Genomic DNA, 24953 nt, shown 5'->3' with positions numbered 1-24953 from the left:
ATATGATGTTATAGTACATCTCATATATAGTTTAATATGATGTTATAGTTCATCTCATATATAGTTTATTATGATGTTATATTACATCTCATATATAGTTTAATACGATGTTATATTACATCTCATATATAATTTAATACGATATCATATTACATCTCATATATAGTTTAATACGATGTTATATTACATCTCATATATAATTTAATACGATATCATATTACATCTCATATATAGTTTAATACGATGTCATATTACATCTCATATATAGTTTAATACGATGTCATATTACATCTCATATATAGTTTAATACGATGTCATATTACATCTCATATATATATATATATATGTCTATTATTTTCATCGCAATCGTGTGGTGTGATAAAAGATTCTTGCAGAATAATAGTCCCAAATCTTAAATACTAATGCAGTTTATAAAATAATTCTATAGTTTTTTCGGCTGATCTCAAAGATTAATGATAGCCTAAAGTTAGAGTATTTTCGACTTTTTAATGACATTAATTCTAATTCAGAGAATCAATTCCCTGCAGTAGACCCAGTGCAAATAGCCTATTGCGTAGTTTTGCGCTTAAAAAGAAAAAACAAAACAAATGATTCTAATTCTAGTAACCAATAAATATATTAACACACAAATTGGTTGTTTGTTTGGTTTTTGTTAAGCATAAAGCTACATAATGGGCTCTCTGTGTTCTGCCCGTCACGGATATCGAAACCCAACATATAAATAACAAATATGCTATAACAGTTTAAATTTTACTTATCTAGATTTTCTATTAACCAACAATAAACTGTTTATAAACTTTTTCGTTTGCCGATTATTTTGTGAGATTATACAGTGCTTAAGTAAATCGCATGTTTTAATAAACATCTGCAGAAATAGTAATACAGTTTTATACTAATCACTCAGAGGTCTACAGCTCAGTGCTGCTTCCAGATGTATCACGTTCACGTGAAACTATAGGAGGAGGTGGTATCGCATCCGTGTTCCTTGGCCAGGAAAAAATGTATCTTAATTTAGAATTCAACGGTATTTTCACCCATGAAGGTATGGTCACATTTTTCTTTCTTTTTTTTATTCGTTGTTATGTCAATACTCAATCAGTTGGTGTAGCTGTCTTCCCTGTAAAACACAGACCCCCCCTGTCGAAAGTACTAACGTTTCATTTTTTAATGTTATTTACTAAACACATTTTTGATCCGACGTGTTATTTACTGTTACGAAAAATTAATTGATGCGATATTTGTAAAACGTATAGAGTAAACGAATTGTATAGTATTGTTAAGGTATAAGATTGGACATAATTTTACTTGAACACATTATGATCGAAGTATTGTATTTATAAGTACCCTGCTATAAATGAAAATTAGATTTGCGTTGAGTTGACCGTTCTACGGTGATGAAAAAATATCAAAATGTATAATTATTGTTAAATATCATAGTGGGTCAGCGATAACTTTATAGACTTATAATGATATAATCCGAGGCTCGATTCACGCTTTGCACAGATAAATAGCTCATTATGTAGCAATGTTACTTAAATCGATTATATATGTTGTGATTCTTCTTTAACTAGTTGTTTATCACATTAGTAATGTAGCAACCACTTAAAAATGTTATTGGTTAAGAAATATTCAAATTTATTGAAAACTAATAATACCTTTGAAATTTCTTAAGATGTCGGTTACCCTGGATAAAGAGCAACTACCGTCAATATTCATAAATAAGAGAAAGGATTAACTAAGTTATTGCATTTTAGTATCCTAAGGTGCACTGAATTACCTTGGAGTAAATGATTAGGTTTCGAAGAATGACAGGAGGTTCAGCAGAAAATGTTATGCAGGGTTAGTTAAACTGCATTCTCTGGTTTTCAATGAGTTGTGTAAGAAAGACACTGGAAACAGTATGTAACAACGTAAAACAACCTTTACATTCTTTATGTATTCATATAAACAATTGTAGAGCAAACGAATGTGTTTATGGCATCTTTATTGGAAGTCTGAGAACTCTCAGTGAATATATTTTGATAAAATTAAAACATAAAAAGCAAATCCTAAATACAGTAACATATCCCATAATCACATAAATAATATAAAACATACAAATATATATATATATATATACATATACATATTTACAAGTGATTACAGATGACTAAAATACTGTCATTTTATAGTATATTTTACATTTTACACACACATATATATATATATATTATAGTTCCAAACGAGCACTATATATATATTTGTATGTATATGTAAAAGAAAAATACAAAGTAAAGAAAAATAAGATAGCTGTACATACATGAAATTATAGTTTTACGTATCAAGAAATACATGTAACGAGAAAAAAAGGAAGCAATGAAATATGTAGGAAAGTTCCTGAAGAGATAACTTCCAGAATAAATTATTTTTTTTGTTTTTGCAGATTTTTCTAAACTGACAAAAACAAGAAAAAATAATTTTACCGCTGGCTAGTTGAGAACAAGATAACCAGAAAGTTAAGAGCTTGATCTTAAACAAAAAAGTGAACATTGGAATGTAAGAGTAATCTAATTCTTAGTATTAGAACTTCAGCTAGAAACTGTAATAGCCTAGTTACAATGCTTCTCTGGCCTAAATTTTCTTTTAGGCACAGAGTGTGAAAACTGTTGACGTGGTCAAGTGGCATTCTACAGTTTACTTGTACTCCCATTTATGTTGCACAATCCCTTGTACCTGTGCCCATCTCAGCTTCATCAAATCTTGCTCTTCACCAAAACTCAGCTTTGCTGCTCACTGTTGTGATGGGAATGGCAACAGCTAAGCAGCTACTATAGAACCTAGCTACATTCTTACTTCATTACAGTAGGAAAGAAATGGACATGAGATTACCGATACTGGTTTCTATTCAAATAGTCAAAAAAGGCTAGCCATCATACAAGTGCTAACATCTAGCGTCTGACCATGTGAATCAAATAATGCTGACATCACACTTCAATTGCACCTTGTACTGAAACAATGTTATGAAAATATTCAGTAATATTTTGCACTCTAAACTATTTCAATCCGCATGATTGAAACTAATCAATCTTAACCAAATTTACATTCGGCTAGTGTTTGTGAATGTCACGTTTTAGAGATAATTTCAGCCACTCATAAATATTCCAGTTTTGATCCAACCAAATATTATTCACTACTGCTATCAAAAACAAGTAAACTGTGTTTATTCCCAAATGCAGCGGGAGCTTATCCATTATGCTTATCTCTCCTATGAAAATCTTCTATCTACTGAATATCCCAGTGTCAAAACTGAAGCATTTTCTTACCAATATTAATGAAAGCATTGGATGGCAGAATGACAAGTTACCACAGGCAGCTCATCTGCACAAACGATGATTGCCCTGGTAATATACCTCCTGTTATGGAGTGGCTCATGACTACCCTGTGGTTCCACATCTATACCAGTCAAATCCCACTGTCTCATCTACTGGCAAAACAGCTCGGACTGTCAGATGTCATCCACCAGTGACACCTACAGTCTCTCTTGGCTGGTCTTGAGTGGCTTTGACTAGAACTGGGTTTATCTACAGTAGTTGGAAAATGCCTGGTAGTTTTATAGAAACAGTCCCATTCAGTATCAGATTCGTCAGACTATATGCCTCCTCGATCACCCTCAGTAGACCATGCCTCATGAGCATTGAGGTTGGTCCTCAGCGGAAAATTGGATCAGTCATTCTGTTTGCACCAGATTCCAACAGTTCTCCTTCCCATGTCTGTGTCCAAGAGGAGAAAGAAGTAATAGACCTTCGAGCATTGGAAAAAGTCTAACATTCAGAGGAGGCCTTCTCTAAAATCCAAAGGTTTTCTCAAACAGCTGTCCACTCTTAGTAACTAACTCTTCATCTTGGTCATAAGTCCTTTAAGTCTTGGAAAATGTCATTTCCTCAAGTATAAAGCTTTAAGCTGAATAACACAGGAGTGTAGAATACCACAGATAAATACACTCATCAGAGACAAACAGAAAACTCTGCAAAAACACATTTTGTGGTCAGGGCACCGAAATTTTCTCATTCCTAACTGGTCTTTGGTATTTTCAGGTGCATTGATTTCCTTTAAAGTAACCAGGTAAGTTCAGTATAAAATTATGTAGATTTAAACTATATACTCTGATTTTGACTGAGTTGCGAATGAAAGAGACTGGATAGAGTGTATTACAATGTAAGACATCCATTATTTATTCACACGAAAAATCAAAGACAAGTGTGTTCATGCCGCCTTTCCTGGAGGTTCATATTAAATTAGGGAGTATGAAACGTGTAGTATGCCTATACTATAACATTAAAATAATAAATATACAACGTTAAAATCAATACACAATTAAAACTGTTTCAAAATAATGACTATATATGTTTCGACGTGTCACACTAATCAATAATAAATCCACTAATGTGGCAACAAATAGATCAAGGTATCACATTGAAACCAAGATATGATAAAATTAAAAAGGAATATTTAGTGTTACCATATATTCCAGGTTTAACTACTGGTTTATTTAAAAGTTATAAAAAAACAACAAATGTTTTGCTCTATAGTTTGAAATGATTTTAATTGTGTATTGATTTGAACTTTGTATATCTATTATTTTAACATTATACACAAGTGCCGATATAAATATATATATCACTATAACATTAAGATTACTAGGACATTATGTTAGGTTTGTAGTAAGAAAAATAGTAATTACTCTTAAGGTTGTACTTCTAGCTTTCAAACTTCGTCATTTCAGTGATTATTTTTCCAATTTGACTTAAAGTTTTGTGGATCTTGTGTTATAAACTACCTTGATTTTTTTGTCTCTGTTAAGATTACTGATTATTTTTCTAAACTAAAAAGTCAGTTGTTACAATATTGCAATATATTAAGGTTAAGGTTAGTTTAAATATAGATATATATATATATAAAAAGATATTGTATTAAAATGATCTCTTTAGAAAACGAATAAAACCTAAAATAGGCTAATTCACTTCTGTAAGAGAACTGGTCATTTTACACTGTGGCTAATTAGGCCTTATCGTTAATGACATTATTTCTATGTTCAAATCAGCTAACCACGTAGATTAAATACCTTCCCCTCCAGATGCAAGAAATGTGAATGTACTGATACGTCTACATCAAGAGACTTCGTTAGGCACAAGAGAACTGCTTACTGAGACTTTCCACATTCTATCCAAGGTCGATCCGGTAAGAGAATGCTACTGCGATAACCCTTCCATAACAACAAAAACCTTCATCATTCCTCTTATCAATACTCTATATTTTGTCCAAGTGTGAATAGGATTGTAAACATCGCACGCGTTGTAACGAATTTAATGACTCGGCGGTAAATCTGAAGGCTTACAACACTAGATACTAGGTTTCAATACTACTTGTGGTCAAGCACAGATAGCCATGTGTATATATATAATAACTTGTTTCCGTACATTATTGATACTTAAATGAAAAATCTCTGAGTGCAGTTTTTTATGCTTACGAAAATAGTATATCTCTGTTGGGAGTTTCTGGTTTCTGAACTGAACAAAGCAATGCTCTTGAGAGTTTCTGGTTACTAAGATGATCGAAGTAATACTGTTAAGAGTTTTTAGTTACTATGATTTTGGAAATAATGCAATCGAAAGTTTCTGGTTACTAAGGTGATTGAAGTAATGTTTTTGAGATATTCAGATAATAATGTAGTAATGCTGTCAGAGGTTTCTATTTACTAAGGTGTTTAAAGTCATGCTGTTAGATGTTTCTTGTTACTAAGATGCTCGAACTAATGCTGTTAGATGTTTCTTGTTACTAAGATGCTCGAAATAATGCTCTTAGGTGCTTTAGTTTTCAAAGTTATTCGAAGTAATGCTGTAAGAAGTTTCAAATTACTATGGTGATTGAAATAATGTCTGTGGAGGTTTTTGTTTACTAAGATGATCGAAGTACAGGACTATATTTTATCAGTTAGTTATAACATATTTACTAAAATACTTGAGTTTAAATCAAGTCTTTAGCTAAAAACTCAAGTGGAGTTTAGTTTGTTCAGAGTTATTAATATTGTGAAGAACCTACCTGTAGAATTTGGGTGTGGGGGCGGGGGTAAAACGATGCACATGGATGAAAATTCCAATTAATATTTCCTATGTCCCCAAAATTGACAGTTTTTCTTTGAGGAAATATTGACTCAAACCCTAAAACACAAATTGCTCAACATACTACTGTAAGTTCGACGTCACAAGCTGTGTGACCTTTGAGTGAAGGTCAAGAACAAAAGTTTATGAAAATGGATAAGAAGTTCATGTGAAATTTAATACAAAATCCACACATCTACAGTATTGTAAGCATGAATAAGTACTGGAAAATAAACACATAAAATATAAAAGCACATAATCCCCAAATTTCGACTTGTATTAGTCAGTCATCATAAAGATAATGCAGTGTAACAATATCACCAGTTTTCCTGTTATTTACAATATAACACGTATCTCGTTTACATATTGTAAGGCAATGAAATAAATACATACGTCATGAACATGCACATGATTTTCATTAATTGTCTTAAACCATAGGCATTCAGTATGAGATGAATCCAAACTCTTGCGGAACCAAAATTTTCTGATCAACACAAATATTTGTGAATCTACTGAAAATTAAAAAAGAAGGGTATGAATAATTTCAAGGGACTAGGTTTACATAGATTTTTGAATATCGCTTTTGTCCTCTTCCCCCTGGCTTCAAGACAATTAATGGAAAACCAGGGCATGTTCATAACATGTCTATTGATTTCATTGTTGTACCATACGTAATAGTAATATGAGTTATTTCTTTATAAATAACTGCAAAACACTAGTTATTGTAACTCTTCATTATCGTGATGAGAACTGGCTGATGTCAGTCGAAACTTGTAGATGGTGTTTTTTTGTTTGAATTTTTTATGAATTTATAGTTAGCTTATTTGGCAGGGTCTGATATTCTGGTACAGTATATAACTGTGGTAGAATCTTCAATGGACTACATCTATCCAGAGTGTGGTGGACGACATTTTGGTCTCGATGCTGGGTCATTATGAAGGTGTCAGTATTGAGACCGAAACCTCAGTCACCATAACACTAGGCAGCCATAGTCCACTGGAAACTCAATACTAGTACTACCCACTCAGCTAAAACCATTACGTTATATTCTTTCCATTTGTTGACTGAAACCTTTTTAGAGTCTGAGCAATATAAACTGTATAACGTTATTACATGAAAACACAGAAAAAACAATCCTTAAATGTTGGTGCTGTTTTAGAGCCATGTATTTGAAGTAAAGCTGTGTGTTAATCCACGTCCTAAACTTGTTTGTTGTTTTTGAAGTAATGTATTTTAAGTAAAAGTGGCGTGTTGTAATGATTTTGTCCAGTTCCTCAACATTAATGCTCTTTTTGAAGCAGTGTATTTTAATCAACAGCTGTGTTTTGTAATAGCTTTATCCAGTTTTACAACTTTGGTTCTGTTTTTAGAGCAATGTATTTCAACTAAATCTGTGTGTTATAATGGATTTATTCAGTTCCTCAACTTTTGTATTGTATTTAAAGTCATGTACAGGGTGATTATAAAGAAAGTTTTGCAATTTAATGCATCATATGTCAGAAATGATATGTCATAGAATGATAAAATTGCAAAGGAGTGTTACGAATATAATTCATGCAGATGAAAATGTCACACAGTTGTCACATGTTGCCACCAGGTGTGCCACTGTGGTTTCTTTTACATACATCGCATGGGTATAAATGGGCCTGTCGGTCGCATAGCAGCTCATTCAACCAACATGAAACTGGCAAGTATGCAGAGAGGTGAATTAGTTAAATGTTGTTACACCAAAGCATGCAATGTCAAAGCAGCTCTCAGGTAATATTACAGTGTACAACATCTGCAGAGTGTCTTTTCTAGTACTGTTGTGCATAAGTTCACACACACACACATAAAAGTGTACATGGGTGTAGCAGTGCGTTTTATGTTGTCTGGTGTCTGAATTTTCCAATTTCAACTCTTTGTAAAGCTCTTCGGTCAACTTTGTAAGCGTTTCTTTACAAGCTGCATCAAGTTCAAACACTAAAGGAGACGAACTTAACACATTGTCACATGGATGCAATGCATTCTGGATGCTATAGGAGCACATTTTGAACGGTTGCTGTGATTAATCAGACAATAGGTCATAGAGGCACTACTGGTGGTAACATGTGAGAACTGTGGCATTCGCATGTGCATGAAATCCTCAGCACCCTTGTACACTTTCTCCTTCCTGTACCATACTGTTTGTGAGATATGATGTGCTGAACTACGAACAGTTCTTCACAATCACCCTCTATTATAAATAAATAAAACTGGCGTGTTATAATAGTTTCATCCAGTTCCATATCTTTGGTGCTGTTTTTGAACTAATGTATTTTAAGTAAAAGCTGTGTATTATAATGGTTTTATTCAGTTCAACAATCTTAGTAAAGTTTTTGAACTAATGTATTTTAAGTAAAAGCTGTGTATTATAATGGTTTTATTCAGTTCAACAATCTTAGTAAAGGTTTTGAACTAATGTATTTTAAGTAAAGGCTGTGTATTATAATGGTTTTATTCAGTTCAACAATCTCTGTAAAGGTTTTGAACTAATGTATTTTAAGTAAAAGCTGTGTATTATAATGGTTTTATTCAGTTCAACAATCTTAGTAAAGGTTTTGAACTAATGTATTTTAAGTAAAAGCTGTGTATTATAATGGTTTTATTAAGTTCAACAACCTTAGTAAAGGTTTTGAACTAATGTATTTTAAGTAAAAGCTGTGTGTTATAATGGTTTTATTAAGTTTCTCAACTTTGGTGCTGTTTTTGAGGTGATGCATTTTAAGTAAAAGCAGCGGCGCAGTTGGTTTATCCAGTTTATCATCGTTTTGTTGTTAAACATATACTTACTACCTATACATTTCTGCTGTACTTGAGAATATGAAAATCATATATGTAAGTTTAGAATTCAACATTGTTACAATAGCAATATAGGCCTGGATGATTGTAATACTTGTTAGTTTAAAGACAATAATAACAGATTTTAAACGCGTCAGGATGTTTTTGATGTTATTAATCCACTGACAGTCATAGTTACGCTGGTCAGTGAAGTTTAAATAAGCTAAGAGGCATAGAGCATAAAGACCAAATCTGTTTTTTTTTTCTAATTGCATAAGTTATTGTAAGAGTACAATAAAATATTTCAATATTTAAAATCATATTCCAGTAAATTAGAAGAGGGGGAAGAATTTACATACTTTATATTTGTAAACCAACTACAGTAAGTGAGGAAATGATAAGATTTGGGTTTACATGGCATATATGTGTAAACAAACTACAGTAAGGTGAGAATAGGGGCTTATAGGTTTACATCCCTTATCTGTATAAATATAACCAAGCTACAGTAAGTGTGGAGAGTAGTTATGGGTTTACATGGCTTATCTATGTAAACAAACTTAGTTAAGTGAGGAAAGGAGATATGGATTTACATGGCTTATCTGTGTAAGCATACTACAGTAAGTGTGGAGAGGAGTTATGGGTTTACATGGCTTATCTATGTAAACAAACTTCATTAAGTGAGGAAAGGAGATATGGATTTACATGGCTTATCTGTGTAAGCATACTACAGTAAGTGTGGAGAGGAGTTATGCGATTACATGGCTTATCTGTGTAAAGAAACTATAATAAGTAATGGGAGGAGGGGTTGTGGGTTCATATGGCTTATCTGTGAAAATATAGCACAGTGAGTGAGGAGAAGGAATTATGGATTTATATGGCTTATCTATATAAACAAGCTTCAGTAATTTGTTTTATAATCCGAAGTTACTGTAAAAAGTAAAAGTTCCATTTTTTTCCTTGTGAACTTTTAAGGCAACATAATACACAAAGGTTTACTACACAGCTATTTTCATTAGATCACTAAGCCTAACACCGTTAGCATAAGTATTATTAAGGCTTCAAATAGACAAAAAATACTAGAAATAAAAACAAATTGCTTGGTTTTTCTTTTCTCTGCTAGGACTACAATGCTGCAGAAATCAGATTTGACCTGACGAAAAGCGATGAATCCATGCTTTCGCGAGGGAAGCTTATCTTAGAGATTACGTCTGCAGATGGCGTTCGTGTGCTAAGCGGAAGAATATTGCCCAAGACGACTTGTAACAGTCAGTTTTAACTATTTTTCTTTGTCTGCTTTTCTTTGTGTATTTGAAACATAAGACTAAGATAAACTATTAACTAACTTATTATTACTTACATGTTTCATATAACAAGTGCAGTAGCATATGTTGCAATTAATACCAATTATCCATTTAGTTCTTTGGAAAAACAAGTATTTTTCTATCATTTAAACCAATGACTGGTCAGAAAAGTCGATACTAGGCAATTTCTGAAAAAAAATTAAGTATTTTTAAATAATGTAGTTTCGTTTCGGAGGTTTAGCCAAAATTTGTTGATTAAAGTTAAATCGTATGCCACTACATTATTTTTCATATGATATTCAGACTGTACGACAAGACAAATGTAACTCATATTAAAATGCGTAAAGGCAATAATAGTTCTAATTGTCTGCCACATGATTTATAGAAACAGAAAGGTAATAATCGTGTTTCTTGACTGTCAGTAGAAAACAAACTATGAAAGGTCATGCAGTAGAGCATGAACTTAACTGAATGAGGGAGTAAAGGCCCACAAACAAACAACATAAATGTTGTGCAGCGGGACACTAAATGAATAATAAGAAGCAACATGCAATAGAACATGAAAATTCATCAAATTTTTGTAGAGAACCGACACGGAAACATGATAATTGCCACAGAGCAGGAAACTACATAAATTATAAGAAACAATAGAACTCGAAACTGATAGAAACAAAGGAGAAATATTATGCAATAGGTACATTAACCGTAAGATCGAGCTGACGACGAAGCCAAAAGAGTTAAAGAAGAAGCTAGTAAATGTGTTGGAAAACGACAATTACACAGTATAGTACAAGGTGATTGTGTAATCGAAGTATAAGTGTTTGAAATGTCATGTAGAACTGTGAGATCAAAAAGTTCGTATTTACCCCATCAGTTATGGTCCTTTGCGAAATTTTTGCATGCTGATAAATAATTTTTCTGATTAATGTCAAGCGATTAAGAATCATGTAAACAAAATTAAGTACATCAATTTTAATACTGTTTTAGTGTAAACTTTAGAAATTTGAGTGAAAATAATTGATGCGACATATTTGTTTTAATATGAAAGCATTATAGATGCTTGCAAAAACAAGCCTCAAAAACGTGACCAGAAGTAAACAAGTAAGATGTTAGCTGTTCTAGTGTAAGCTGGAGTAATTTAGAAATGTTCAAATAAGCGTATGTCCTTAGGAATCAGATAAAAACTATATTTCCAGAAATTTCACTCTTTAAACATAATTAAGATTTCAAAATTTATTACAAATCTCATTGTTAGGATTTTTTTTAAATAAGTCATTGATATTTAAACCTTGATTTAGTTTTTCAGGCCATTTTGACCACGAGGGCTTCAGAAGACAGATATGTTTCTAATAGTCACCCAACTGGCTTTGCTGTCTTAAGTCCACGGAAAGATGGATCCGTAGCTTACTCGGTACGTGCGTTTGAATCTGTAACATTTTAATACATGTTATAAATTTATGTCTGTAAAACGTAAATAAACATAACTTCGTGGGCAAGTGTTCGTACCTTGAGATATGCACTTTTGGTTAGCAGTATAAAATGTTACATTCACATAAAACTGAACTGTTAAAAGTAGAGTTCTTTTAATTATTAGCCAGCTAGAAAGTTAATCTTGACTAATTCGGTTAAGAGTATCCGCATAGGCGGCTTGTGCTTCTCACTGGTCAGCAGTTCTGAATTAAGAATGGTCATTTCTGAACATTGCAGTCTTTGACCTGGCTGTTTAACTCACGAGGCTCATAAAGTGTCATTTGGTTGAAAATACTAAATATCATTGTACATTTTTCAGGTATTTATGTCAGAGAAATACGTTAAATATGTTCAAGCCATTAACATAAGAATATTCCTTAAAAAAAAACTGTTATAACGTTGCTGCCTAAAGATTTTTAGATAACCTTTTCAATCAGTCTCTCCAAGTTTCTGCTTAAAATGTGCCTACATAATACTTGTTATAAAGAACTCATTAATGTTGTTTTCCATTGTTTTTGAGGTAAGCATATGAAAGACGATGGACAATGATGACAGTAATTTTTGATATAATAGTTTTGTTTACTCATCACTAATAACCCGAAATACTTAGAGTATTTGAATAATATGTGACTATTCTGTCACAATTAATTATTCATTATTGTTTAGCGGACTAGCTTGTAGATTAATTTTGAATTTTATATTCACTAGAAGTGAGGAAGAGAAAATTTACAACTAATAATGACTGTTATATGAACTACTTACGTAACAATGTTTACTGCAGCGTTTTTGATAAATTTTTGCAGGAAGATTTGGTATTTCTACTGTCGTTTGAAACATGGCTACGTATCATGTTTACTTTTATGTTAACTATTATTCTAAACGCGTTTAAGTACCACTGTTCACTTTTTGAAGTATTGAAAATTTGTCTAAAGCCTTTCATTAACGTTTTTACCTAAAATGTTACGTTTCACAGTTTAGATATTTTAACATGTTGAATTTTTGGTAGACACAAGAGTTAGTATCCTGTCACCGTCAAATTTTTGGATAAATCAAAGCTACTTGAGTAAAAAATGAAGCAGGTTTTTTTATCAGCGATTTGAATCAAATTATAACAACTTCTCTAGAGAAAGACTTTAGACAAAGTGCAGGTAAGAATATTAAGGAAAGGCTTCAGACAAAGTGCAGGCAAAAACGTTAACGAAAATCTGCCAGATTGATTTAAACAGGGAAAATACAGAGTAAATTTGACACTCATGTCTCATCGAGTTTAAAAATTTTGTTGTTCATTTCAATTTATATTTAAGGTTTTGTGTTCTTTTATAGGTTTATACTGAAAGACTTAGTGGTCCTTTATTAAAATTAGCTCTTAAGACAGCAGGTCCAACCAACGCGGACATGAAGACATTGTCGGAAGTGGACAAACTCTACATTAAGGACTCTTGGGTATTTTATTTTTTTAAACTCTATGTAGTGTCGATAGTCAAACATTATACAATAAGATGCTTTTGTTCTTTATTACTCTATCGATATTTTAGTAACACGACAACTGCCTCGTCCTTCTATAAACTATAAGAAATATGTGTTATTTTTCCAATTTTAGTCAGTCATATTAATGTAAGAAGATATGGCTGCGGGGGGCAGTTGTCCTACAACCAGATATTTTATACAATATGTGGTTATTGTTTCCCTTTCAAATAACTACTGGTTCCCATACTAATAAACTCAACATTTTGTATGAATTCATCAAGTAAACATTAAGTACGTTACTTTTACAAAACGACCTGTTTCTCGGTCTGTTTTTGGATTAAATAAATATATACATTTATATGTTTTTATATTCTGAAAACATTTTTCTATATCAATCAACCTACTATAGTGCTTGATAGATATATATGTTTTGTTCTTGTTATTCGTTTATAGTTTTGATAATCTCTAGTCTCACCATTATATGAAACTACTTTAGGAATACTTTTTTTGTATTGGAATACATTCGCTTTGTTTACATATTTCATCTTGTCGAGGTTATAACCTTCAATATATGGAGAACGAGTTCTCGGAACATAACCACAGCAAACCTTTATCAACAAGACGTATTACAATATCCCTCTCTTCGGTAAATGTTACTAAAATTATAAAAGGAGTTACAATCTCCGCTAAAACCCACACTGTGTTAGGCAGTCTTCCAAACCTGCTTCTAATAAAAGATTGCTTACAAATTTGCTAAGTGGTAACATAATGATACTCCAACCCGCTAGTAACTGTAAATAGAGTTAATAGTGAAGGACAGTCAAATCATAAGTAATGAGGTGTGCATCAATTTTGTTTCTGGTGTTAACAAACTAATTATCACCTGTAATCTGAAACATATTACCTCTTATTTAGTGTTAAAACCTATATTATGAGCATTTGCAGTTTCGAGCAATGTAAGTTCTCATCAACCTAATAAGGTCAGTAATAACGTCACCTAACGTCGCATTTTCAACCCGTATAATACTAGCGCCCTAATCTTGTATAACCACTAACCAGTGACTAATTAGAATTAGTAAACCGCTAGAAGTAGTTTCAATCAACCAGCCAGATACGTGTATTTCCTTTAATCAGTTTAGTTTCATAATGGCTTATAAAGTAAGCCTTTTTTGTGGAAGTCGAATGAAATAACCCAGTATGATGTTAGCCAGGCCATATGATACTTTCAACATATCTATTAAATCCTGTCAAACTTCTATAGAGAAGTAACTTAACATGCAGACATGTAACAATTTACCATATTGGATGCCCCTCTGAAGCCATCTCTCTGTTGCTCCTTCATTCGATTAATTGTTGAAGCTGGATTTTTTCCCACGGAGGACCTGTCACTATCTACTGATGTTTAATTATTTCTTTTTTCATTGCGAGTTCCACCTTCCCTGAATCGACGATGTGTAGTGAGTGCAATTTAGAACAAACACATATTTCGAACATCTAAGAAGCATAAAAAGGTAGATTAACAGTGACCATGAGTTGGCATATTAATGAAAAACATGATTATATTTGTAAAATATTGTAGTGTTCGTAAATCATCACAAGATACAACATATTTTTCTTCCCCCCATCACTTTAAGGATCTAGTGTTTTGAATACGTATCTCATTCATGTTGTATAAAAGCAGCAAGTGTCTTTTTTTTTTCCACAAAATATATTCCTAAACGTTCAAGATCCCTTAAACTTAGTTGTCCTTATATTGGAGTAGTTATTTTTGTAGCCCCATCTGGATTTTACTTGTAACGTTTTTGCTGATTGAACTACTGCTGAAATAGCTACTGTCGGTTTGGCTATTTCTTTGAAACTTTGGGGTTGGGTTTGTAAAAAGAATTGTGAAATAACACCTAATGATAACTAAATTTTATATATTTTCTTACCACAGACCAACGGTACTTTTAGTAATGTTTCAACTGGAGTTGCAGAAAGTTTGCTGCTTGATGACCTCCATTTACACTTGCCAACAATGAAGCATCGACGAGAGCTGATTGGACGAATCCGACAAAGATTATATACTGAAGCTTTCCTCAACGGTAGGGGGAGCTACGTTAAGAATCGCTTTATATATTTGCTATAGTTATCACATGAAGAAATACTTTTAATCTTATGAGACTCGTGTTTCTAAGGCATTTGAAGCTTTGGTAGTAAATAATAAACTTAAAGTATCAACGTGTTTTTTCACGATTAGCAGTATGACGTCTGAAGATTAAACTTACTGAATAAAGAGTACAGAAATTAGGGAGAGAAACGACTTGTAAAATTCAAAAAATGTCATGTGGTCACGCTGGAAACATTTTAGTAATATACAATCTAATTTGTATCACTTTTTGTTCTTTTTTTGTTTTCTGTAATGATATTGTTTTTACTCTTTTTTTATTCAAAGTGCCAGTTTTCCTAAAGAAACATATTCTTTTAGATACAATGAAACTAAAAAAAATCGAATGTTACATTCCCTTTAGTAGAAACGCTGCCTTTCTTATATTAAAAAATTAAATATTCTGGAATTTTAGCGAGCATTATTCATAAGTCTACCAGGGAAACTAGGTAGTTAAACTCTATAACTTTTTCCTGTTTCAGATTTTAACGTGTTATATAAGGATTATGTTCGTGGCCGTTTGTTTTTATTGTTACTTAAGTTCATTTCTGAGCAACTCATCTTACATTTTGGCATGCATTTCAAACAAAATGTGGAGGTATTGTGCTTGTTAAATCATGTTTTAACTTTAAACTTTTTTCCAAGCTAAGTTAATTTTGTTGACATGAACATCATTTACATACACACACGCATACACATATAAACACTAGCAGGTACCCGTACTACGACTTCAACCATTCAGTTAAACGTAGTATTAAAAAGCCTTCAAGAAGTACAAACACATTTTGAAATAGAATACATGCCTTAACCCAGAACTTCGTGTTATGGACAAGACAGTCAACAAAGATTAAAGGTACTGTTACTGGAGTGTCTGACACTTTTATTGTATTAAGACTGACAATAAAGGCTAAGTCAACCGCTGCTGGAGAGTATGACACTGTTATTGTATTAAGACAGTAAACAAAGACTTGGGAGACACCTACAAGAGCATCTAGCACTGTTATCGTATTAAGACAGTTAACAAAGGCTTAGGCAAAAGTTGCAGGAGCCTCTGATACTGTTATCGTAAAGTCAACAAAGGTTAATCCGATTGGTACTGTTATCATATTATTTTTACCTACTCTTAGAAAAGTAGTTCGAGAACTGTGTGAAATGTGGAAAACAAGTATTATTTATAAATAGCAATATCGTAAAGAGAGTGTTAACATTATTAAACATCACATGTTAGTTTATTGCATTCAGTATCGTCTTACAGAACTAGCCAAAAAGACACAGGGAAGTTGACAGTAACTGATTAAAACAAGATACTGTGTGTAAGAATACAGAGAGTAATCATAAACTGATATTAAGGCTTGAAGAGAAGCAACATTTGATTTACTTATTTCTATATATAAAAGAAAGTTGCAAAATAGGAAAGTTTTGTGTACGACAACCATCGCGGAAAAGGATTTCTAGACTATGATGGCACTTCAATCATTACAACGTTTATATTATCTTATTTCTACAGAGCATTAACCATTAAAATTAAGCGAATATCTACCTCTGGAACCACAAACATGTATAAAATTCAATTTTTTTTGTTTCCTTCGAATATCGGTTTTCTTCCCGGCTCTTAACGCTTTTGAAGAATTCTGTTTTCTTTATGTCATCAATCAATGTAAATAACAATGATCTAGCAAGATATTAATATGTTCTTTGCAGGTCATCTTCTCCTTTAGTATATATTTGTAGCCTGACGAAGGACTTACCACAGGTTCCGTGGCTATTAAAGATAGAGAAAGAGACAGGATAGGCTTATCAATTACTTTTGATACTGTCTGAAAGTACTACTTAGCATAGACTTCCATTATATTTTATACGCGACCATTTTTATTTCCTAAACTAGAAGCCTGTAGTGGTTTACTTTAACCTATTTACCAAACACCTGCACGAGTCTTTTTATAATATATTTAAGGCATCTCTACTTTCTGTTGCCATAAGCGTTATACATGATTCTGTGCAGATCTTGAGCATTAGATCGTGAAAAACACGAATTTTAAAGTTCATTACATCTATAAGATACGGCAGTACAATTCGTGATTGGAATTTGTAGGAATATCATTTTTTTTTCAGTATGTCGACACCTTGCTATATATGTACCTCCTACTTGTTAATAACATTGGCCATACATAATACAATTCTGACTAGTAGGAGACACACTACGCTGGCAGTAGTGATGGATCGATCAACCTGCTTGGGAATTTGATTAACAACATAAAAAACAAACAAACTTAGTTTATTCTTTGCACCTGCTTACTAGATGAACAGAATGGATATAGTTATAACATTATAATTCTATAAACAAATCTTCAGTGAATCAATACTAACTTATCAGATGCGTCACTGTCTTGCCATTTAGTTATGTATTAATGAACTTACATAAGTAGTTATCCGGACACTCTAGATGCGCCACCAGAGAGCGCTGCCGCCTGAGTACTACGTAATACACACCTTAAAAAGAGAAAGTTATGATTGTTCATACCACCTCTACTGATGAAAAATATTTTCAATTCTTATATTTACAATAAATAGGAAAAAAACATTTAATTTTAACGGAAAGTAGGGATCATTGGTTATTCGTAGAATTGCTATAAGAAATATCCAAAACAAAATAAATGCTACAATAAAAAGTACATAAACAACTAAAGTTATACTTCGCTACATCTGTTGATTTGCATGTCACAGTACTTAAGTCAACTACAATACCCCCTATGTTAGAGAAGATAATTTGGGGTAGGATAAAAGAACATCCCCAAAGAAGCTTGTGGAAGACCCATCCAGGCCAGCGGATTTGAAGATTGGAAGGTCACTTGTGGCAGGCCATCAAGTAGTACCTATAACAGTGACCAACTTATCTAAATGTGAGCAGACACTTAAGGAAGGGGCGTTGTTGGGTGTGTGCCAGGAGGTAGAGCCAGTCAATATTAAAGCAAGAAATACAATAATAAAGAAAGGACATACACTCCCAGAACATTTAACTGTCATCATCACAGGCTCTTCAAGTTAGGGAACTCTTGGCGAATTATACAGACGTCTTTTCAAAAGGAGATCATGACCTCGGCTGCACCGACCTCGTGGAGCACAGAATAAACACAGGCAATCACCGTCCAATAAAGATTCCTCCAAGAAGAATAGCACCGGCAAAGCGACAAGAGATGGAGAAGGTCATGGGTGGTCTATGACTAAAGACCAATTTGATCCAGAAAAAAACTGCACAGTTTTACACATCTGTGAAAAAGGTAAAAAACTAGACAGCTTGGAAATTTTAGACATAAATAGATGTCTAAAAACAAATCCAGAAAAAGTTCTAAACACCAAACCAACTTAAGCTCCTCTCCTCTTGTCTCTAGGTGAATGTCAAGGTCACTTCCTGTTCTTTGTTTAAACATATATATAAACCCTGCTAAAAAAACATTTCAGTCTGTACCTGATAATGCCTTTACTGGCAAAACCATTGTCGTAATAAATGATGTATTTGTGAAACGTACAATAATTTTCTTTTCCCTCAATTCTGTAATTATAGCATTTCACCAAGTAATGATGGTTTCAAGTATCAATTATGTATGTTGAAGTAAGTCATCATTCCTATTTATAATTTATGATTTTACTTACATACATTTGTTTGAAAGGTGAATAATTAACTTATGGAGTCTAATTGAATAGAAAGTACAGAAGAATTTTGCACTAACTGAAATGTCCCGTCAAATATTGAATGCATATTCAGTGTTTTGTATCACTATGTTTACTGACTTTTAAATTCAGTGTATATTGCAAAACAGTCTTGGTCAATACAGAACTGACTTTTGTCATGTAGCTGTTAAGGACCTCGTCATACAGTATTTGAAAACATTATCTGGATATATAGCAACACTGTTTCAAAATATGTGTTAGTTTGAAACATTATAACATGAGATATTTAAAATAATAATTGGACTGAACTTCTGTCTAAACAATACTATTCATTGTATATTAAAATATCATACATTTCATATTATTATGTAAATATTAAAAGTAGAATTGAATCAATCTTCCATTATTGAAAAAGTTTTTCCACGTCTTCTGGCACAGTTTAATCTTACTAAGTGGAGTATATAAAACTTTTAAACTACAGGAATTGTTCACTATTATTTATGACCTATATAAAATCTTACATACTGAGTTGGAATTAACAAATAGTGATATGAACATAATTTCTATGAAAACTAATCCAGTATTTTATAAACTATAATGCTTATAGTATATTAGAAGTTTTGTTAATTATATATGATATTTGTTAATTTTACTGATTTACAATTTATAACCTTTCTATAAAGTGAAAGATACCAAATCCACGTGAGGAAAATATCTTTTAAATAATCGAAGAATTTTAATTAAAAGTCTTTTTCAATTAAGTTCATTTGTGAAAAATGCATTTTGAAACCAATGCGTTTAAATGCACATAGAATGGAGTTTCGAAAGATACGTAAATATAATTTATGGTTTGTAGAAATGAAAGCTTTACTTGTTTTAGCCTTAGTTGACACAAAGGGTCAAATCTTTCTAATCTTGCCGTCAGCTGATATGTTGAGATAGCCCACACTGTTTGTAAGAAAGTGACCACGTGACAACCTATGTATTTCCTAAGAAACAAGGTCTTGACATCAGACATAGCTTTATTTCAATGTCTAATGAAGAAGAAAGTAATTTAAAATCAGAAAGTTTTATGAATTTTAATTGTATAGTACTTCAAGTGAATGGTAAGTATTGCTGTTTTTATAATAGTAAAGTTAAACAGTAAGTCATTCATTTATTATATTTAGTTGTAGCAAAATGCTTGATTACAGGTGTTCAAATTATAGATATGATTGAAACCATTCATAGAGGATTAACATAAGAATTCGATTTAAGTCCAACATTATAAATTAAGCATGCATTATATTGTGTATATATACTTATAAAGTGAAAATGGATGTTAAATTATTTAGAGATTTATATAATTATCCTTGTCAGAATGTGATATGTCAATGAAAGCATTTTACACATAAAATGTCAGGAAATGCAAAAAGTATGATTAGATATAGAAGCAAAACTAATGAATTATTGAAGTTTTATAAACAGATAACAATTCAAATAATATGCTCTATTAGTTGTCTCGTTAAAATATTAGTTTTACGTAGTACCTACAGTTAAATCTACACGTTGATAACATGTTGAGACACCCTATGCTGAGTTCATCTGCCTTGTAATTATAACCCTGTCTGCCTACAGAAACACTATCTGTCTTTCTAAAGCGTGCATAATCCACTTATAGAACTCCTATAGAAACCTAAATAGCAGTATCCACCTATAATAGCAAACCCTCTGGCATCGAACTATGATATCACCCCTACCTATATTAGCCACGCCCTCTGGTGCTACTAGGTAGTCCTAAGATAATAACATACTCTAGACAATTTCCGTTGTTAAGACAACATCCTCTTGTCATGGCGTCCTAGCAACACGCTCTCTGGTTAGTCACACAGAAACTACATGTCGTTTGCTTATTACATAATACTTTTGTAATACTTAAGTGTATGTTATACAACAATGAGGTGTATTTTACGTAACACTCAAGTGTATATTATGTTACACTCACGTGAATATTACGTAACACTCGGGTGTATATTACTATTACGTAACTATCAGCAGCAGCGCCCTCTGATGACTCGTTTAGAGTGCCCTGATAACTACCTACGTATTTTAAATCTGATCCTTTAACAATCCTATTACAAAACCTTTTAGTGTTTTAGCTACATTCTGGGGTCTTCTATTATTATTTGTTAATTAAACTAAATATAGAAATAATATAAGATTTCATTCTGACATATTTTTGTTGTTTCATTATTATTTTTCATGCAGTGTCAAGAGTTTCTCACCTAAACAAACTTTGATTCTTCTATTCACAGTATATTGATAGTTTTCGTGATACTTGATGGGTTTTTTATCTTTGTTTCCACTTATCGTGTTATTTTAGTGACATTTAATACAGATTTATATTGTTGTGCATCACTAACCTCCATCTAGCTTAGAGTGATTATTTATTCCATTTCAGAAGTTTTGTCTTTAAATTTACTAATAAATAATTCTCACTTAATGCAGTAGACCTAGTCTAGAAAGTTTTTTCTTTCACGTTCACTTTGATTCGTTTGTAGTATTGTTGTTGTATCGTATACAGCTATTTACTGAGATTCCAAAAAAATCCTACACAAATATAATCTGTTTACACTTAGAAAATTTGATAAGAAGTTAGCATTACTGACAACGTGAAGGGTTAAGGCTTTTGATAAGAAGCAAAATAAGGTATGGCTCTCCTGGAACGTTTACATTGACCATTTACCATTTTATATTGTCCAATCTGATCAGGTCATCCTTTCCTTCTTCATGGGAATAACTCAGCAACGGGTCAAGTATGGCTTTACATAGACTCTTTGTGCCATTTACATTATGAAGTCTTTGTCAGTGGCATTGCCAATGACGAGAGCCTACCGAATGGAAGGATTAGACGCCACCTGGTGGAACTTATGGAAGTTCCAATCAACCATCACAAACGGAATAAAAAGAGGGTTCTCAAGAAGTTCGATGGCGAGGAAGTAAGTGTTAAGAAGCTCCATAATTGTCGTTTTATTCAATTGATCAATATATTGTAAATAATTAATAGTTTTAACTACCTTTAATCTAGTACACTTCATGAAAAGAGACACAAAAAGGAAACAGGAAGAATGTTTTCACAAAATGCACCCCCCCTAATGGGAGAGGAGCATTATTAATTAAAAAAAAGAAACATCTATATAAGTAAAATATTACAGCATGTGATATATTAGATACTACAAAGTGACAAGAGTATCATAATGTTTTAAAATAATTATAAAAATAACCAATTAAATAATATATTTAATAAACAGTTTATTGTATAACTTATTTTTTAATGAGTTCATTATTCTTAATTATTAGGTGTAGCATTCCAAATTTTTACATCACATATGTTATTGAACATTGATCTTCCAACTGTTTTGAAAATGTTATGTTTATATTACCATTAATCCTTGTATGATGACACTGAATGTCCGTGTTATTTTTAAAAACGTGTTGCATACTAAGTATGAAATAACTCGTACACAGTACCTCGACAGTTTAAACCCACAATTATTCTCGTTTTACTTTGAAAAGCAACAGACGATTAATATTATATTCCAAGAAGAATTTACATACATTAAAGGTAGGTAAATAAAGTGTATATCAAATATTTCCTACAAACTAGTCTTTTTGTTTTGTTAATTTATATACATTGCAACAATTTTCCTAATAATTATTATGTGCTCAAATCAATTTATCATCAATGGTAATACTCAAACACTTTGCTTATGAACAGATTGCAAGCACTACTCCATTTATTTGGGAATTTACCTTATTATTGTTAGTATTTTTGTTGGCGAAAAAGTATAAATTTAGTATTTTTGTGACTTACAAAAAAACCACAATCAATAAACCAATAAGTTAGCCTACCTCTTGATAAATTAAATATTTCAACTGAAGATCCTACATTGTTATTATGAGCTATAATATTTATATCGTCTGTAAATTAAATTGCTTTTTTATCGAATAATAAATTTGGTATATCATTATCATATTATAGTAATAACAACAGTTGTTCTAGAACAGAGCCCTCTGGAATACTTCTTGTATTTATTAATTTATCAGAAAATTTGTTACCAATAGTAATGGTTGATATAATAATAAATGAAATTCTAATTTTTAAATACCTTTCAGGATATCGTTCTTTTACGACGATTTAAATGGTCAGAAAAGGTAATTAATAAATTAGTGATAAGCGTCATTTATGGGACGATTTAAACGGTTAGGAGAATTCATTAACTATGACATCATGGTCATCTGTCTGGTCTCGAACTATCATTTCAACCCCCATAAGTTAGTCTTACCCTCTGGTGGCATTTTGTGGAACAAGACGTCATAGCCGCCTGTCATCCTTTTTAGGATGATTTACACATATATGATAGAGAAATGTAATTAAGTAATAAATGATTGATAAGCGTCCTTTTAAGGATGACATAAGTGGTCAGAAGATGTAATTAATTAATGAGATAGTGATTTAAACTAATTATATTAAACATAGTCATGTGAGACATCTTGATTAAATTCTTTCTGGTTCAATGGAACTATGACGCCATGGCAACCTAGCAACGCGCCTTTAACAGCTCTTCCTCTGGTGACATTTTTTAGAACTATGATGTAATTGTCTTTGGTGGCATCATCCGCATCCACCCTTCCTGAGGCAGGCAATCAGTGCGTGTGTCCAGAGTGCTGGGATAATTCTCATATTGTGTAATCTTTAACAATAACTTACGATTTATACAATTAAATGTAAATATAACACTCATTCACATTATTAATAATAATTTTACACAAATCTTATTGAATCCTATTAAATATGCTATGTTAGTGACATTATCTTTATTTAATAGGCAAGAATAATTTGTATGAGTAAAGATAATGTCACTAACAAGCATATTTAATAGGTAAGAATAATTTGCATGAGTAAAGATAATGTCACTAACAAAGCATATTTAATAGGTAAGAATAATTTGCATGAGTAAAGATAATGTCACTAACATAGCATATTTAATAGGCAAGAATAATTTGTATGAGTAAAGATAATGTCACTAACAAGTATATTTAATAGGTAAGAATAATTTGCATGAGTAAAGATAATGTCACTAACATAGGATATTTAATATGTAAGAATAATTTGTATGAGTAAAGATAATGTCACTAACATAGGATATTTAATAGGTAAGAATAATTTGCATGAGTAAAAATAATGTCAATAACATAGGATATTTAATAGGTAAGAATAATTTGTATGACTATGCTATGTTAGTGACATTATCTTTACTCATGCAAATTATTCTTACCTATTAAATATGCTTGTTAGTGACATTATCTTTACTCATGCTAATTATTCTTACCTATTAAATATGCTATGTTAGTGACATCATCTTTACTCATGCTAATTATTCTTACCTATTAAATATGCTATGTTAGTGACATTATCTTTAGTGTGTAAGAATAATTCTTACTTGTTAAGTATCCGATGTTATTGGCACTATCTTTATATACACAAATTATTCTTGTATATAAAATATCCTATGTTAGTGACTTTGTCTTTACACATACAATAACTACTGTCACTTCTTAAGTATCTAGTGTCAGTGACACCATATTTACACCAATACTTATTCCACCAGTTAAGTAACCTATGTTAATGACATTATCTTTACATATAGTGTTTATCCTCACTTTCTAAATACCCTCTATTAATAAAACTAATTTTAAATACAGTGTTTATTATCATATATTAATTATCTTGTGTTAGTGTATTATCTTAACACGGATGCCCTTTAGTCTCTCAACGCTAAGTTTTAGGCTTACGACGCTAAAAATCAGGTTTCAATACTCGTGGTGGGTAAGCACAGATAGGCCATTATGTAGCTTTGTGCTAAACAACAACTAAACGAAACTAATAATGGCTGGAGACGG

At 31.9% G+C, this 24953-nt stretch overlaps 1 protein-coding gene across 4 annotated transcripts in view; it reads left to right on the top strand.

Moving 5' to 3' along the window:
- LOC106465659 (chordin-like) overlaps positions 1-24953 on the top strand; it is a 209642-nt gene that overhangs the window by 142647 nt on the left and 42042 nt on the right. For all 4 annotated transcript variants that reach the window (XM_013925897.2, XM_022393978.1, XM_022393973.1 and 1 more), the window contains 7 exons: positions 926-1063; positions 5135-5238; positions 10078-10222; positions 11557-11669; positions 13052-13171; positions 15132-15279; positions 21762-21988. In XM_013925897.2, coding sequence (XP_013781351.2) covers positions 926-1063; positions 5135-5238; positions 10078-10222; positions 11557-11669; positions 13052-13171; positions 15132-15279; positions 21762-21988 — 995 coding nt within the window. The remainder of the gene's footprint in view (positions 1-925; positions 1064-5134; positions 5239-10077; positions 10223-11556; positions 11670-13051; positions 13172-15131; positions 15280-21761; positions 21989-24953) is intronic.

Source organism: Limulus polyphemus, unplaced genomic scaffold (genome assembly GCF_000517525.1).
Source record: "Limulus polyphemus unplaced genomic scaffold, Limulus_polyphemus-2.1.2 Scaffold69, whole genome shotgun sequence".
In the NCBI taxonomy this organism is placed as follows: domain Eukaryota; kingdom Metazoa; phylum Arthropoda; class Merostomata; order Xiphosura; family Limulidae; genus Limulus; species Limulus polyphemus.
Note: the sequence above shows the minus strand (reverse complement) of the source record. Positions and strands in the feature narration are given on the sequence as shown.